Genomic DNA, 17,497 nt, shown 5'->3' with positions numbered 1-17,497 from the left:
GCACACAAAAGCACACTCCCACACAAATCCAACCACCAAGCAGAATCCAAACTGACCTTACAGCTCTCAAACAAAGCACAACAAAAACCAGGAAGACACTGCAACAACCAACAACAAAACCCAGAAAGTTCAAACTCTTTCCTGTGAAGCCAGTTGCTTCTACGGCTTGAGGCAGAACAGAAAGCTGAGAGCCCAATCGCTTTGAAGCATGGAGTGCCAGGCCTGCTGTCACCACAAGCTGTGCAGAGCAGGCACAGGCTTGGAATGTACCCACGTCACACATGCCCCCACAGGGACAGACCAGCAAAAGCAAGCATGAAGTTCGAAGCAGAGCCTGATGGATGCAGTCTGCCTCAGCACTGCTCCATTCACCCAGGGCAGCCAGCTCCTGACAGCCCAGTAGCTGCTTCAGTACAGCTGAGGTCAACAGAAGCCTCTGTGCTTGTCTGCTGCCCAGATCCACTCCCCAAAGACTCCACAGCAACAGCACAACAGACCAGGTGCTGCTCCAGGGCAGGGTGGAGGCAGGAATGGGGACAACAGGAAAATGAGATGTGATTACCCATAAAACTGCCTTGTTCCCATATGGCCATATCTATTGATTTGGCTGGCAATAGCTTGTTTTTCCCACGGGATGTAACTGCCTATGACCAGGTCAGGAGCATCATGTTACTGACTGCTGTGTCTCCAGAACTTTGAAGAGGTGAAGTGAGCTGCTTAGCAGCCAAAGAAGAGAAATATCAGCTACCAGACAAAGTATCATCTGTCTAGATCCAAGCCATAAGAGGATTGAGAGTTTTGAGACAATTCTCCACCAGCTCAATTCTGTGTCTGGTGTCCAACCAGTCACAAGGCCCTACTCTTCCCCTAAGCCTGCGACACACTGATACTCAGAAGGGCCCAGTTCTCACTTCTCTTGGCAAAAATACTGTTAGAAAACAAAACGCTAGGAAGTGGGGAATTGTCCTGCCCTTCTCTCCAATGGTTGTCCTGGTTCCCCTATGATGCATCTTCCCAGGAACCCTTCACACAGAGGTAATGGAGACCATCTAGCAACCAGGATAGCACTGCATTTCAGCTGCACACAGTTCAAAGCCTGGACCATGGAGTGGATAGTATGTTCTCTGTACTCCAGAGGGCAGATGCATGATGAGACGGTGCTAGTGGGACATTGATGCTGGCCCAGTGCAGCGGCCCCAGCTGACCCAGAGCTGAGGGTGTCTATGAAGCTGAGCTGGGACATCTCAGTTACACCGGCAATACATAGATGGGGCTCCTGAAGGCTGCAGAGTGGGACCTGATGGGAAGATAGCATTCCTCATTCTGAGCTGGGTCAGGTGTAGTTCCTCCAAGGGAGACGACCTTCACGGGTTATGAGTACATTCTTCTCTGTGACTATTCGGGGCCAATATGTAGATGCAGGGAGACTGGTTTTTCTATGAGACTTAGTGAGTAGACCTTCTGCTTCATGATGGCTCACTGCATCAGAATTGTCCTTCTGTTGCAATTCTGCAATCGCAGGGCAGCTAGGCACTTTCTGGCATGACAGTATCAGGCTGGGGTCCGAAACTCCTTCAGAGCTGTGGTTGCCTGGACATGTCCTGAAGACATTGCTCAGGATGTCATCGAGTGCAACTGTGAAGGTGTCTGTGGTCAAAGCGATTCAAGACACGCAGCCCCCTCTGAGACTCAGTGCACTCAGAAGTCCTGCAAAGAACACTCTAATTCATTTCGCCCACGACTGCCCAAATGTCGTTAACATAGTGGCACATTTTAAATTTATGTTGCCATGCTGCATCTGTCGATATCTCTAGGATCCACTCATCTCCATTCCACAGGGCAGATTTACTCAGTTCACCAAGGGAAGTGAGGATGTGGGCAAGCCAGTCTTCAGAACCCAGCCAGACAGGGCATGTCGAGCGTGGGCAGCTCACTGAAATGACTTTCTCAGAAATGCCAGAGAACATTTGGAGATGTGAATAGCCCCCACTTCACCAGCTAGTGATTTCCTAGCTAGATTGTGTTTGTGTGCCAAACACCACCACCCCAACTTCTGCCAAGAGAACCCGAGTTACCCCGACCAGAATACATGCAGTTCACACTATAGGGCAAGAATAGCATCATGGGCCATGCCCACTTCTGCTATCAGGTGCACGTGCACAGCTGTGTTACCATGCATATAGTCTGCACTTCGCACCCGAAGCATGTTGCTCACTCTCTAAGTGGAAAGAACCACTATCCCTCCCCTTCTCACTCCTCTCCCACCTGCCAACCAACCTGCGTCCATTCTGCGTGTGTTAGCTCTGTTAGAATCCTTGACAGTTACTTTGCTCAGTTTCAGGAAATTCAGTTGGACCCAGCCAACACTTACCTCAATCTCAAGCTCACTGCTTTATCAGCCCACAGTGTGTGTGCATACTGTACTAATAACCGGCATCCGAGAAGGGCTTAGGGACAAATCAAGCCTGGTGTCTCACAGGACCCCTTCTTTACTCTAAGTCCAGGGAAGCTAGCTGGTCACCCAGTGCAGAAGCCAGGCCATCTGAACTAACCCAACCTGCTCACACCCCACTCTCCTGGAGCTGCTTTTCTCACAATTCTGTCAGGGGACAGAGTATAAATGTGGACTTTAGCACAGGCCTGATGCCTAGTCCTCTTCTACATCCTACTCATCACAGGCCCACGAGCCCTTGAGGCCAATGAAGGCTCCACCACAGGACTGCTAGAAGCCTGAACAGCTCAGGGCCTTGCCCATGGATCACGTAGCAACCGTTACAGGGTTCCCTGCAGGCGAAGCAGCCAAGGGAAGCACACGCCAGTGAGGCAGAGGCTCCTCAGCTTGTCAGACTTGGTACTAATGGTAGGCGTTGACTCTCGGTACTCTCTAGACTTGAGAATTCAGAACCCCAACAGGTGGGAGGAGGCTAGATGTTCACATATGTGATTACTGATTGAGTAGACTTTAGGAATTACAGGGAAACAAAAATAAGCAGGCAACCCTGGCAGAATATTCTCAAATCTGCTGGTTTTATTAAAAAGCAACGTGTGTGTCCTCAGAATGTTGCCATGTGAAAGAGGTAAAGACATGCTGATCTTAGCTGGTAAAATGTTTTAAGAAACCAGAAAAGAAACTACATTTTACCCACTTACCATCTCCTCACAGCCCGTGAGCCCTCTTCATGTTACTGACATTTGGAAATGTTAAAAGCTTAACATTTAACAATAATGCTGGAAATGTGTCCTAAGAATCTGGAAGTGAACATTCTGTCCACTTTGCTTCAAAATAAACTAATTCAATAAGGAACACATCAGAAACACACAGACACTCCAGGAGTTGGAACACATCAAGCTGGACGGTGGGACTTCAGCAAAGCACACACCACTATTACACAGGCCTTAGAAAGACAACGGTTAGTGTGGCATTTCTTAGGAGAACATGAAGCAGAACTTAAACACAGTCTTATTAAAATATGCAACTCATGAGCTTCTCTATGGAATGAAAACCTCTGAAGACCACTTCAGGCTACCACAGCTTAACTGTTCACACTGCATTAAATAAAAACATTAAAACAAAAAAGAAAAGATAAAAAGACACAAAGTGGACAGACCATAACTTTATTGGCTACAATTATTAAAAAGAAAAACAAAAACAAAAGAAAACAAAAAACCAACTAAAGGTAACTGTGATCCATAAGGTGCTGACTGCAGATCTGCAGTATGGTAGCTGTGTGCACAAACTATGTTTCTTTAAAAAGCTGCAGCATGTGATGGCCTTAGTTTATTGTCATTGGAACTATCAGTCTGACTGCGTTAGTCATTTCCCTTTATTTACAGAAGAAAAGGCAGACTTGTCCTTCCCATTCCCCTCTGCACCTTTGCTATGGAATCAGCAGCCCAGGCCAATCCTGGGGGCATCTATGACATTTAAACTGTCTGTGGTTGTTCTCCAAAGAAAAACAGACAAGGAAAATAATAATGATTAAAATAATATACACAAGTTAGTGTGAGGTGATCATTTTCCCTGCTAGTGGACAGCACACGGTCTCCATGCCAGACATACAACTTTTACAATCATTTTAACTGTTCTTGGTCTTAAACATATCTTTAAAATGTCTCATGTACAATATAAAATACAAAATTTATTGAGAAATAATTAAATTCCAGAAAAGTAGTCAGCAAGTGGGAAACTATAGGTTCTTGAATGTTGTAAAGTTAAGTGCAGAGGAGACACGCAAAACCTGAGTGGCGCTGCAGACACAACGTTGGCTAAGGAGGAGAACGGAGGCTTAACTCGGGGTCTGAAGTGAAGGAGCCAAGGCAACGGTTTGCTAGTACAAGTTTGTGCAGAAGGATCAGGTGCCTTCACCGAGCAAGGGACATTTTCAAACCAACACACCCTAAGAGCAAACCGGGTGGGTTTTTGACTGTTCTCTGCACTCTGCAGCCACTGTCTGGAGGCTGCTGGTGAGTGACTACACAGGAACGGAATGGGAGAACCAAGCTGGCCTCAAGTCTGCTAACTAGACAGCGTGTCTACATCTTTCTGAGGGTGGGGTACTGCCAAGGAAACAAAAACATCAGTATTTGTAAGGATCTTTAAAACATCAGTATTTTAAGTATTTTTAAGGGGTGTTAGATAAGAGGTCATTCTAAATTAAATCATTTGACATAATATAAGTGGAAAAAAAAAGAAATGTAACCAAAACATTTTAAAAGCATAATTAAGTGTTCAGTCAACAAATTTCTGTCATGCTTTCACTTTACAGAGAGAAAAAATGCCACAGACAAAATAATATTTAAGTTGTGCAATTGTACGACATGCTGTAGGCATTACAGCATGCTCTCAAATCAGCAAGGTGCAAGCACATCTCCTCCCCTGGGTTAAGCAGGAGTCCCTGGAAGCCAGGAGGCATGTGCTGGACACTGCTCTTGCCTGTGCTGCAGAACAGAATGGAGGACGCCCCAACACTGCAGGGCCTGACGAGCTCCCATGCTGCCCCAGACAGGCTTCCCCGTCTCAGGCGCTGGCTATCCTATCCTCCTCCTGCTACAGTGGCAGAGGAGGCACACAAAGTCATTAATTGAGGGGACAGAGCAACTTTTCTCTGGAATGCAGAGCCTGGAGGAGGAAGTCCCCAACACAAAAGCATTCCTGACTAGCGCATCTGTCTAACTCATACATTTTTTCAACTTGGTCTCTGGGTGAATCGCAGAATGCTTTAAATTGTGAGTCAAATTAATTATCAGGTACTTTTTTATCCAACAAGAAAAAAGAAAAAGAAAACAGTCCAAGTTTACTGTTGATAAAATATTGAGTAATGGCAGAAAATTTGAGCCCTGAGAATGGATGATCTAATCATTTCCAACTCCGAACTTTTTAATATTAACAAAAAAATACTCTCCTTATGGTTACAAAATATATTGAGGCATTTTTCTCCCACCAGGAACCAAACTGTGAAACAATCTGATTTCGGTGCCAGGATGTGCAAGCATCCCACGACGTAAGTGCAGTCACAATGCAGAGAATCAGGTAGTTTATAAATTACCAAGGGACTGTGATAGGACAACAAACTCCACCTCCCCAAATCCCACTCTACCTTACTGTCTGACTGTACAAGTTACAGCTACAACATTCAAAAGATCACCTGGTTTGAACTTGCTATGTCTTGCATTAAGGTTTGTGTGTGCAAAGGGGAATGGGGTGTTTTAAATCAAATAGACAACTACAATCTCAAACTAGAATTAAATATTTAAAATGAGTCACCCAAATTAATTTCACCAAAAAAAAAAAAAAAAAAAAATCACTTAATAATTTAGATCCCAACTTAAGTTTAAAATGAGTGCCAACAAATAATCCTGGGGAAGTTCATATCCCCTTTGCTTGGGGTTCCTTAGAGAGCAGGGCTGACAGCTTCTGTGCATTCACACATATGGGCGTCTCCTGCATGTGGATGGTACACAGTGAGACCAATGGTGATTTACACCTAAGTGCAGCATTACACAAAGCATCAGCCTCAGAAGGATGTGTGGGAAGGAGGAGCCACCCTGGCTCAGCTTGCTGAAAGTTCAAGCATAACAGGGCAAATTGCAGCAAACCTCTACTGTATGTCGGTGGGAGGGCATGACCAACCCATATAGCATTTTTAAAATGTAAATTAAGAGGTATTATAGTCACAGTGCAAAAAATTAAACTTCAAGCATGATACATAAACATAGCACCAACTGGGAAAATGCAGGCAAAAGGAGGGAAACCGAGGTGTGTGAGTGAAGAGTGCCTATGAGTCTAACAAGAACCTGCAGCAAATGCCTGAACAGCTCTAGTTTCATTTATTCTGAGATGGAACTAGTGACCTAGTTTATCTAAATTATTGACTTCCACCCAGCTGTGTCAGTACCAGCAGACTCCGCCTCAACGCTGATGTCATGGTACTGACAGCACAGCTTTGGCGCTCTGTCAACTCGGGACATGGACAGGAGGAGGAAAAGGCGCCCTCTCCACTGCCGCAGATGAGCCTCAGCTCCAGCACAAACCTATAGCATCTCTAGGTGTACTGCATCGCAGCGTCATTTTGTGAGAACAGCCGGCTGGGCAAGCATTTCTACCACCAGGCCCACCTGGCAGAAAGTTCTGAGGAAAATTGGGCATCTAGCCATATAGTCTATCTATTAATGATGTTTTAAAGATCCACACTACTCACTCTGGCTTTTAGACTGTCTTCACTACAGGTGTGACAGAAGTCCTGGCTGCAATCGTTCCGTTACAAATGCCCTGGTGAGCTGTCACCCCATCTCATCCAATGCATAAGATAAAGGGAAGGTGAGATAATCTGTTCCCAAAAGACCAGAAAGAAAATTATCAAGTCTATTTTTAAGGCAAGAACCCTCTATGCAGCACTATGAGGCATCAAAAAACCTGGCCGTGACTCAACAGCCAACACTGACTCAAAAATCTGTCCCTTATGACAAAGCGCAACAGTGAGTGGCATCCGCCCTGGCCCCCTCCCCCCAAGCAGTGGTGCTTGTGTCAGACTTCATTCTGTCGGGCTTGACAGCTGTTGCAGAACAGGCGCTGGTGTGGAGGATGCGAGCTCAAAACTTTACCAGCTCTGGGGGCTGTCAGAGGGTTATGCTCTATGGCCTCTGAACACCAAGCAAAGTCCACAAATTAAGCACGAAAACCAAACCAAAGCAACAACAACAAAAAAAACCTGTCAAAATGATTTCAAAAACTTGCTAAATGCTGGCATTAAAGCACTCTTGTGGTTTAAACAAAGCAGAAGTGAGGAAAGAAGACAAGATTGTGTTTGCGCAAAAAACTAAAACTACAATTAGTTCCAAAAAGTTTATACACATATTAAATGTTTTATTCTGTTATCTATCTCATTATCAAACTTTAAATTCTGCCTTCAATTTTTCTGCTCTGTCAATGTGAGTCATCCCTTGTGGCGTGTTCCTGTGGTTCGGGTCCATTGCCTTGCCGCCCGAGCGTCTGGAAGCTTCAGCTGTTAGGAACCTGAGGCTGGTTGGCTTTGAGGCTGCGCAGTGCCCTTCTTGCTGCAGCCGACTTTGCAATCCTGTAGCTCCGGCCGACACCTTTAAATTTCCCCTTTCCCACCACTTCCACGGTGACTCTCACCTTCCCATCGTAAGTTCTCTCCGCTGGGCTGCAAAAACCCAGACAGTTTGAATTAGAAGTTAGAGGCATTTGTTATTACTGTCAGTCAGCACCACTGGCCCTCTCAGGCTGAGTCCCTTCTATGAGCTGACCCTGCACTAGGCTTTATACACACTGTCAACACAGGCAGCTCTTTCCTCTTTCATTCAGTGTCACTTTATAAAAACAGCAAAGAATGGTCAATCAGACCAAAAATGGAAACTGGGTCATGGCATGTCCGTGCAGACGCTCTCAGAGTCAGTGGTTATGGTTTCCTGAGAACTCATTTGTAGTTACATTAGTTTTTCATATACATTCCCTGCTTACCTAAACTTGGCGGTTTCTGGTTCCATCTCGAGCAATTCTCTCACTGGAGAACGGGGCACATTTGCAGAAAACTTTTCTATAATTCAAATGAAAGAGTATATAATGTGACTAAAGACCCTAGAAGCATTTTAAATACTGTTCTCACATACACCAAGGGGAAAAGCCAGCACTGTACCTATTAGCGGCCGCATCATTGGATAGTACACCTGCCAGACCACCTCCAGAGACATGCCACTGTCCATATAAATGGCACCAGCGAGAGACTCAAAAATGTCGCCCATGGCCTTGGGGACTTCGATATCCTCTTCTTTCTCCTCATCCTCCTCGGATCTCCTAAGCTATTGAAGAGAAGTGACTTGTCAGAAAAAAGGGCACTTTCAAAGGCTATCCACAGACTAGCTTCTCTTAGCTGCCTTTTATTATTCAACAAGAGTAATCAATACCCATGGCATGCCTGCCTCATGGCAGTGGGTATTCCAAAGCCCCCTTACCAAAAACAAAAAGTTACAAGTAACTGATGCCCAGCAAAGGGAAAGAGTACTTGTAAGTTAGAACAGAACTTAAGTGTAACAACATAGAATTAGAAGTGAAATGTTGTCAAAGTCACCTGTAACCAAAAACCACCTTTCTTGGAACAGACTTCCCTCAGCACTAAGCAAGAGCTGCAGTATGGGGACGAGGCTAGAGACTGGCGCTTTTTGGGCAGAGAAATCCTTTCTGAAGCCCTTTCCCTCCATGCTCCCTGTCACTGAAACATGAACATATACTTAGGATGATACTCGGCTCCATGGAATAGAACCATATGTATGTATAGCCCAGAATTTTTTAATGCAACAATCCTATCCCTGGCAATAACTCACTACCTGCATATACAAGCCTATGTATCACAGTCACTCAGTGAATGTCCTAACTAAAAGCTACTTAACTATCCCTTTAGAAGGATCATTTAAAGAAACGAGCCATCTCAAGATGAGTGTGTGACAAGCCATGCTGCCAGCTGGCACCCAGAGCTGCACAGCACAGTGAGTGAAAAAGAAGACAGTGCGCAGACCTCCAGCCTCTTTATATGCATTAAGTCTGGGCACATTAGCAACAGTAAACCCCCAAATGCCAACACTGGCTACGTGAGGACCACATGACTTGACAACTTCAATTTTCTTTTTTTGTTTACTCGTATCTTCAACAACAGCAAAGCACAAACTATTGTGGAAGAGAACGAAGGAAAAGAGAATATTTTAGTTTATACATAAATTATTAAATATATGCAAATGCTGACTTCTACCAGATGCTCATTACTTATATCCCATGGCTCTGGGATATAAAGAAAATTTTAAACCTGTCAGGTTAATGCTCTCTTTTTACAGCTATGGAAGCCGAGGCCCAGAAAGATAAACTTCCTTAAGAAAAATAGCTCAGTGGGGTGTGGTAGCACACCCCTATAATCCCAGGACTCAGGGAAGCAGAGGCAGGCGTATCTCTGTGTGTTCCAGGCCAGCCTGGCTACACAGAAAGACCCTGTTCCAGAAAGAGAAAGAGAGAGAGAGAAAAAAAAATAATGCAGTTAGAAAAACCTGTTGATACAAAACAAAGGGCAGTAAAAGAATGAAGAGAAACTGGCAGAGCTAATAAGCTTCACTGGCATCAAAGGAGAACTTTAACTTTAGTAAACTCGAACTTACAGCTTAAATATTTATAAAGAATAAAACTAGAAATGGGTCCCTCCCTTGTTATTTCCATGCTGGCTGAGCTCTGGCTATGAGTGCTAACAAAGGCAGATTTTTGGGAGCATAAGCCCTGGCTTCTGCCGGAGATTCAATATTCCTATAGAAAGACTCAAAGTATTCTCTAACGGTTTGAAGCAATTGCAGAAGAGATTTTTTTTTTTTTTTTTTTTTGCAAAAATTAAAAAAAAGAACAGTGAGCTGAGAATAAATGCCTCTGAGTACCATCCCTTCCTACAGAGCACTGCAGCATGCACACATTGGGCCAAGCAGCACCGAACAGCAGCAGATGCTTCTCAACACCCACAGCTTACAAACTTCCATGTGTTTTCCAGTAAGAGCTCCCACTTCAAACAATACAAGTATATACTTGGGAGGCTTACCTGAGATGCGACCAAACATTTCTGACCCACTAAGAAAACATAAGAGGATCATCCTGTGATGTAGAGAGATGAAGGCCACTTTGGGACAAGGGAGGGGGTGCACTTCTACAACTTTCTATGCCTGCCGTAGGAGCCTCACTGAAGTAACTGAAAAACCAGGCTCCTTGCCTGAATGACTACTTGGTCCACAGAGTGGGCAGCCAAGTCTCAAAGGCCTACCTGAGTGAGGCAAGCCCTTCTCAGTTCTGCTTGGAGATCAGGCAGCAGGTGGGCACCCTGGCCCTGGCCTGAACGATCCCTCTGGACAGCCAGGAGTCAGGGCTCAAACTGCCCAAATTCGCAGTTGGCTGCTTCCCTCAGCACCGAGTTCATAGTTTAATCAGCACTAACCTCAGAGTCCATCCCTTGCATCTCATTCTTCTCGAGCTGAAACTGCACAAAGTCATCAATAACATGGAAGAGCTCAGGAGAGACAGCTTTAAAGTATTTGTGGTAGTCATACTTCACAGCCAATGATGCAAAGATGGTGTTGTTGACCAGGGCAGAGCGCAGGTCAGTCAGGACTCCTGGGGAATGCTGCCGTGGGTCTTCATAAAGGTGCTTGGTTATGAGGTAGTCCAAAATCGCATCTCCCAGGAATTCTAAGCGCTGGTAACAATCTGTGCAGAGATCCAAAGTGCAATGGTGAGCCTGCCTGAACATATGTACTTCTGCACACCGTCTGTGTGGGAGCTGATGGAAAAGTTACAGTCCCAGGCTCCTTTTGAGACTTCTACTGAGGAACATTTTCATTTACATTCCTCAATGAAATTATTGGACATACACTAACTAATACACCTGGAAGGTTTAACAGCAATTGAAAGCACGTTTCTTAAATATAAATTGAGTCATATAATCTTCTAGTGTTCAAATAATATGCTTGTTTTGGAGAGGGGGAAAAAGCCACTTTCCCGATGCAATCCCCGATGCAATCCAAGTCAAAGCACCCCTTTCCTTGGACACTATACTAGTCAGGCACGCACTGGGCATCACTCCTGAGTCTTTAGCACATGCTGGTATCTCAGTAAAGCCACAAACTGGCACACATCCCTTCCATACAGTGCTATCAAGGCAGTGAGTCACCCACTCTCTGCTATGTATAGCATAATTCCTTAATGCTTCTGGGTTATATGTTACATGGGATAACATCACGGAAAACATGGCTCTTCAACTCAAACTAGACACATTGAACCTGACACAAAACAGGGGACAGAGAAAGAGTTGAGTGCTAGGGTACAAAAAGGGTTGCTTGTCAGAATGAAAAAGGCCACCAATGCTGACCGACACCTTGATTTCCTCAGAGCCATCAACAGAGTCCATTGAGCCAAGAAAATTGAGGCTGGATCAGAAGTGACCTATTCTACAGTGTATGCAGTGGGTGAAGAGGCAAGAAGACACAAGCTAGGCTGGAATCTAGGTTTCCAGCAATGTAAGGAACCACACTTCTTCCTCTCTACAAAGAAAAACAGGCTTTAGTTTGGACCATCACTTTCAGGGATTATACTTTGTAAACAGCCTTAACCTACAGGGCTTTTACTGTCCAAACTCTATACTTTTTATTTTGCTTTGCTATGCTTGATTTTCTTAAGCAGAAAGCAAAATGTCAGCTTTATCTGTGCTCACAAGCTGAAGCTAACTGGTTCTGGAGACTTACTCTCTAAGGTATCAGGAGACTATTACATCAAGCAGGAGAAAAACACTGCACAACGGGAAGTTAACGAGCCCTTCCTGTAGAATGATTCTGTTTAATCTTCTCATCTTGAGATTTAAAGAGACACGGAGAGAGGTGCCTTTTTGTCTAGGAGCAACAAAAGGATGTGGAAATACATCCCAAATTTATGAGTAAATCATGAAGCTCAAGAAATGGATGAGCCTAAGAAAGGTATTTAGGTAGGTTAAGATGAGAAACAGCAAAACCTCCAACCTTCAGTTTCTAAGCATGCATCATGTGAAATGCCATGTATGAGAGGATATAGCAGCCACACTCCAACTGTCATGATCACCAAACATTCTTCCTCCCCAGCAGACGGGGAACAGAAGAGTTCCTCCCCAGCCACACATACTAAGTGCTAAGACTCCATGCACAGATCTTATTTGTACAAGGCCAGAACAATGCACTAGACATGAAGTCTCCTCCTGGGGGACAGGAGGGTGGCCCGGGGGCTCCTTACCGGTGATCGTGTTGTAGTGGTAAGAGGCATGTGTAAAAGCCTGAAGAAGGTAAGCCTTATTCTTGAAACTGTAGTTGATTTTCTTCTCGAAATTTTCAAACCCAGATATCAGGTGGTTCAGGGTTTTCTCTGCATCTGGATGGTCAAACATACACCGTGGCGGGATCTTCAAGGAGCCATACTCCAAGTCTTTCCCCGCAGAGGAGCGCGGGCCAGCTGCAGCAGTGGCACAGCTCTCTGAAAGGCTCTTTTGTTGGCTGCTTAAGTTCTCCTGAGCAGGGTACAGGGCTTTTTCCCGGCTGGTCCTTTTGATGACTGGGAGCACCTTCAGCCCCAGCGAACAGAGGAAAAGCTGAGCAGCCCTCTCGCCGCAGCTGGTTAAATAGCAGCCCAGCAGGGCCTCCACACAATCTGCTATGCTTTTGTCAGCAATGCACTGCTCCGTGTGCAAGTCGTAAGAAATGGACTGCTTGCCTGTGTCAACGCCACAGTTTTCTTCTGATGGATTCCAGAAACCTACCACAAAGTCATCCTCTTCAACGGCTTTGCTAGGATCCAGATAGCACATGGCATCCCAAGAGCTGTAGTCAAAATCCTCAAGGTCTGAGGAAAACGGCATGCTGCCTAAGGAGGACTTTTTGGGCATTTTCCATTCATATGCAGAATCAGAAGTTGAAAAAGGAGAAAGAGAGATTTTCCTCACAAAGGCTCCTGACCCCATTAGCATGCTGTCTATAAACTGGATGTGCTCCTGGTCATACTCCAGGAAGTCATCTTCATAGTCAGCCTCCTCCTTGGGAGTCCTCCAGGTCAGCTCCTCCTCCTCCTCACAATCCTCACCCAGTTTGCCATTAGCCAGCAAACAGTCTTTTGTCTGAAACGGGGACGGGGAAGGAGGAGAGACAGAGCTGCTGTTTTTAAAAGGGTTTGAAACTCAATAAAAGCAAGGGTTATGGATAATTTCAAATGACAACCACAAATACTGAAAGGCAACTTTTAAAAATCATGGCCATTTGTTTTCAATTAACATAAAATAAGTTATTTAATCATATAAACAAAGTCAAACCTTCTCTTTGAATGTTCATTTTCTCAGTTATAAAATGACCTTTATCCAGTATAAATCTGTAAGTGAAGAATTCTGAACACGGATAAAGTTAAAATTGATGTCCACCATGCAAAACAACCGAGCAGCCTAATTCTGCAAGGACAGAAGAGACCTCTTGTGCCAATCAGAGGCCTTCCACTTAGCTAACAGTTTGAAACCAACTGCTTTTCAAACCAACAAAATGAAATTCCAGATGTAGAAAGAGCATTATCTTTTCGACTAAGAGCATGATATAAAAACAGCCAAAATTATTTCTAAAAACCTTTACCATTAAAAACTACAGGAGGGTTTTATAACACTTTCTCTCTCTACTTCCACTTCATCAAAAAACATTTGCCACAAAGTAAAACTAAACTACTTTGCTTAAAAAAAATAACTGTAATCACTGAGAAAGGGTATGAATTTGGGAAATTATTCTTTCGCCCTCTATTCTGAGCTGTGGTACTCAGTCCAACAGATCATAGCAGACTGACAAAATAGAAGAAAATTTAGGCTAACACGGAACATAACAATCCCATTTCTGTCAAAAATCTTTGCTAATTCCAATTTCTTTGGCAAAAGCTAGTTTGTGAATGACAACCTTAATAATAGACTGTGATTTGGCAGTGGCGTAATCTTTCTGTGATGCTAAGAAGATGCCTAATCTTTGCTATGCCATTAGCACAAATTCACACCTGCACAGCTACTACCACTTTAAAACATAGGCCAGTAAGCTTCAACTTTGGTTAGAAAAACTTTCCAGAGTATTCTGACAAAACAGCTTCAAACTATTCCCAAGGGATTTTTAAAATAGCCATACATTTCATTTTAAACCAGACTCAAAAGAGATAGAAACTCTGCATTTGCCTGAAAAAATAACAGTGAGTCTAGCTATGTAATAGCATGGAATATACTAAAAGATACATCAAAAACCCCTTTGAAAAATAAAAACACCAAACTATCAACAGGGATGGCTTAGAGATTAAAAATACTGGCTGCTCTTGCCAGATAACCTGATTCTGTCCCCAGCAGCACCTTGGTAGTTTATAACCATCTGTAACAGCAGGTGCAGGTAACCCAACCCCTCTTCTGGCCTCTGCAGGTACCAGCATCTTCAAGATTGTACGTGTAGGCAAAACACTAAACAAGGCAAATTTTAGGACACTGTATCTTGTCAAAATCTTTCTACTTTCCCAAGATAACATGACTACTGTCTGTTTCTATTTTTTTTGTTTGAGAAAAAAATCTTACTGTGCAGGCTTGGGTGGCCTGGAACCCACTGTGTAAATGAGGCTGACCTCAAACTTAGATCCACCTGCCTCTCTCAGGTAAGGGGAACAAAAGCATGCGTCACCACACCAGCTATTATTTGGGTCTTAAGACAAAATGGGCCAAATTTAAATTATCCAGCCCGAGCTTTTAAATTGCATAAATCTTTGTATTTCTGTAACATGGCTGCCTTCAGTGATCCTGGGCTGTCTTTTTGTACCCCTGGCACCACGTATACTCTTCCTCTTCACAAGGAGGGGCTATACTTCAAAAATGCTCTCCAAAGCTCAAGAAGCATTTGAAGAGTATGCATGCATCTCTTGACAGTATAATCTACCTGAGCTGCCCTTACTCTCTCTTCCAGGAGGCAATCAGAGACAGAGGTGAGACTCAGGGGCAGAAGGAACTGGAAGGACACAAGCCAAAACCATTCTGTGACCCTCTCGGTAAGTGATTAAAATAAAGCATCAGATGAAGGCCTGAGCAATATCTTAGTGTATTCTAGAAAAGGAAGTGTTGAGTCCACAGAGGACAGGAAACAGAAGTCCACATTGTAACATGTAACTCAGGAAAGCCCCACCTGTCACTGCTACCTAAAGGATCAAACACACAGACAGGCCTGCTGAGCTGTTTTCACAGTAGTAAAGTACTTTTTTTAAGGTTCAAATCTACACACTTTTCTACTAAGGTGTGTGTGTGTACAGTCTAAATAACAAATGTCATCCTCAGACCTAATTTGCATTAAAATACTCTTAATGCTTTTCCAGCTCAGCTGCACTTCTGTGTTAAGTCAGCCCCTACTTGAGTTACAAATATACTCAGCAAACAGGTATCAGAGCAGATTCACAGACCATGCCACCTGAAGATGCTTAGGACTTATTGGGGCAAAAACATCAGAAACAAAGCATGAAGAAGATGCTATTTAGAAACCTGTAAAAGAAATGGTGTTATCCTTACCAGCATGAAGTAAAAATGAAGCAACACAAGTCCATTTATCATCAATGCAAAATAAATCTGGCAAGTAGAGTTCTGAACACATGGCACTGTCAAAGTACAAGACAGCTCTCTCCCAGTCACAAGCACAGGGCACACAGGCCTCCCAGCTGCCCCCTGGTGGCTTTGAGATAAGACAAAGAAAGCTGCAGCTACTAAAGAGATGAGTCTTAACTCAATGGCAAGGCTTAAATTGTTTTACACTACACTGCAAACTTCCCATATGGCAATCTGTTGTCCAGTCAGCAAGGGGAAAATCCCAAGCTAGCCCTGCACTGCACAGCTAGTTTGCGTTGAGCTGAATTCTTCTAGACACAGCCTGGAGGTCACAGGTCACTGAAAAGTCACTTCAACAAATGGGTAAGGAGACAATGTAACACGAGAATAAAGGAATCCCAGGGGGGTCTGATTTTATTTTTAAGTGGAAACATAACAAAATTGTATGCCTCTGGAATAGGGAGGTAACAGAAATTACAGTCCACCAAAATGGACACTATTTCTAAAGTCACAGATAGCCCACTGACACACCAAATATCTACTATATGGTAAACGCACAGCAGAAAGAAAACAACGAAAACAAAACTCCTCAGTTCAACAGAAACAAAAATGCTTCATGCTGAGAGCTTACCATTTCATCCTTTTCCCATTTTTCGGCGTTACTTTTGTCTTGGTTTACCACATAACCGGGAGGAAGCCAATTCACAGGAGGATCAAATATTGACACTACCATGCGGCTGGGCAGCCCCTTCTTCTTGCCAAGGCGATACAGGTTACAGTTGCTGACCTTCGGCAGAAAAGAGTCACAAACACTTACACATGACCACAAATGGTCATGGATGAAAAACATAGCACACCAATACATTTTATGCCAATGTTTTTGTATTGCACAAATGTTCACCAATTATAAGGACTACACAGTTATAACAACAAGTCTAAACTTCCAAGTACTGGATATCCATCACAGTCGTCAAATAAATATTTAACACAAAATGAAGTCTACAAAAACCAATGTATACAAATTCTTTTCATTATGAATGAGTCAAAGAAAAAGTTCAATTTCAAAATTTTAAAGCACAGACTGATATGAAATGCAAGGTGACAAGTAAAACTGGGAGCAGATGTCAAGACGCTGGAACTCAAGATGTCATGATGTTCTTAATGAGTAATACTATAAGGTAGGAACTGTCACTGTACAAAACAATTTTGTTATCTCTGGAATCTAAGCACTAATATGACTCCAATCCTAACATTCTCAAATACTGTTCTTTTGTTGTGGGTAGCATTCAAGGCACTGGCGTAAGAGATGCTAAAGAACATTTGCTGTACAGTACATCACTGGTGCAGCCTTATTTTATATCTTTCTTCTAGCCCATTTACTTTTCCTAATGGCTCTCCCACCTCCCTAACTTATGTAAAACATGAATGTTTGTCTAGTTTTCACTTGCAGACTACAGTCTAGCACCAATCTCATTTCCAGTTTCTAAAAACTTACTGGAATACTTCAGGAGCTCTTTCCATGTAACTTAAGTACTACTTAGCCGGCATCTGGTACCCATGATGAGCACCGACTAGGCAGTCTAGAGAAAGCACGCAAAGCAACAGAAATGCAGTCCTTGCAATGTGTATAGACTGGCAGACAGTTCTGCTTGGAACCATCATGTGCCATGGAGCCAATGAACATAAATGCTGGCTTCCTTTCCCATGCTACCCAAGAGGAAGAAGGCAATAAGGACCCACAGGAGGAAAACATTCCAAGTGAAGAGAAATGCTCAGTGGAATGGAAAAGATACAACTAAGGACTTGGTGTGAGGCAAACTTAAGACAGAGAGACCCAGCAGGTGGTAATGAAGAAGACT

The 17,497-nt window shown here is 43.7% G+C and overlaps 1 protein-coding gene across 1 annotated transcript in view; it reads right to left on the bottom strand.

Annotated features, from left to right (window-relative positions):
- Positions 1 to 3,599: 3,599 nt before the first annotated feature.
- Positions 3,600 to 17,497, bottom strand: part of Dicer1 (dicer 1, ribonuclease III) — a 46,536-nt gene continuing 32,638 nt past the window's right edge. Inside the window, 6 exon segments of the mRNA XM_055592828.1 lie at positions 3,600 to 7,664; positions 7,982 to 8,057; positions 8,157 to 8,319; positions 10,476 to 10,744; positions 12,296 to 13,169; positions 16,270 to 16,425. Of these exon segments, the coding sequence (XP_055448803.1) occupies positions 7,499 to 7,664; positions 7,982 to 8,057; positions 8,157 to 8,319; positions 10,476 to 10,744; positions 12,296 to 13,169; positions 16,270 to 16,425 (1,704 nt within the window). The 3' untranslated portion in view covers positions 3,600 to 7,498.

The sequence above is a fragment of the Psammomys obesus genome, unplaced genomic scaffold (assembly GCF_907164565.1).
Source record: "Psammomys obesus unplaced genomic scaffold, mPsaObe1.curated_primary_1811, whole genome shotgun sequence".
Classification (NCBI taxonomy): Eukaryota; Metazoa; Chordata; class Mammalia; order Rodentia; family Muridae; genus Psammomys; species Psammomys obesus.
Note: the sequence above shows the minus strand (reverse complement) of the source record. Positions and strands in the feature narration are given on the sequence as shown.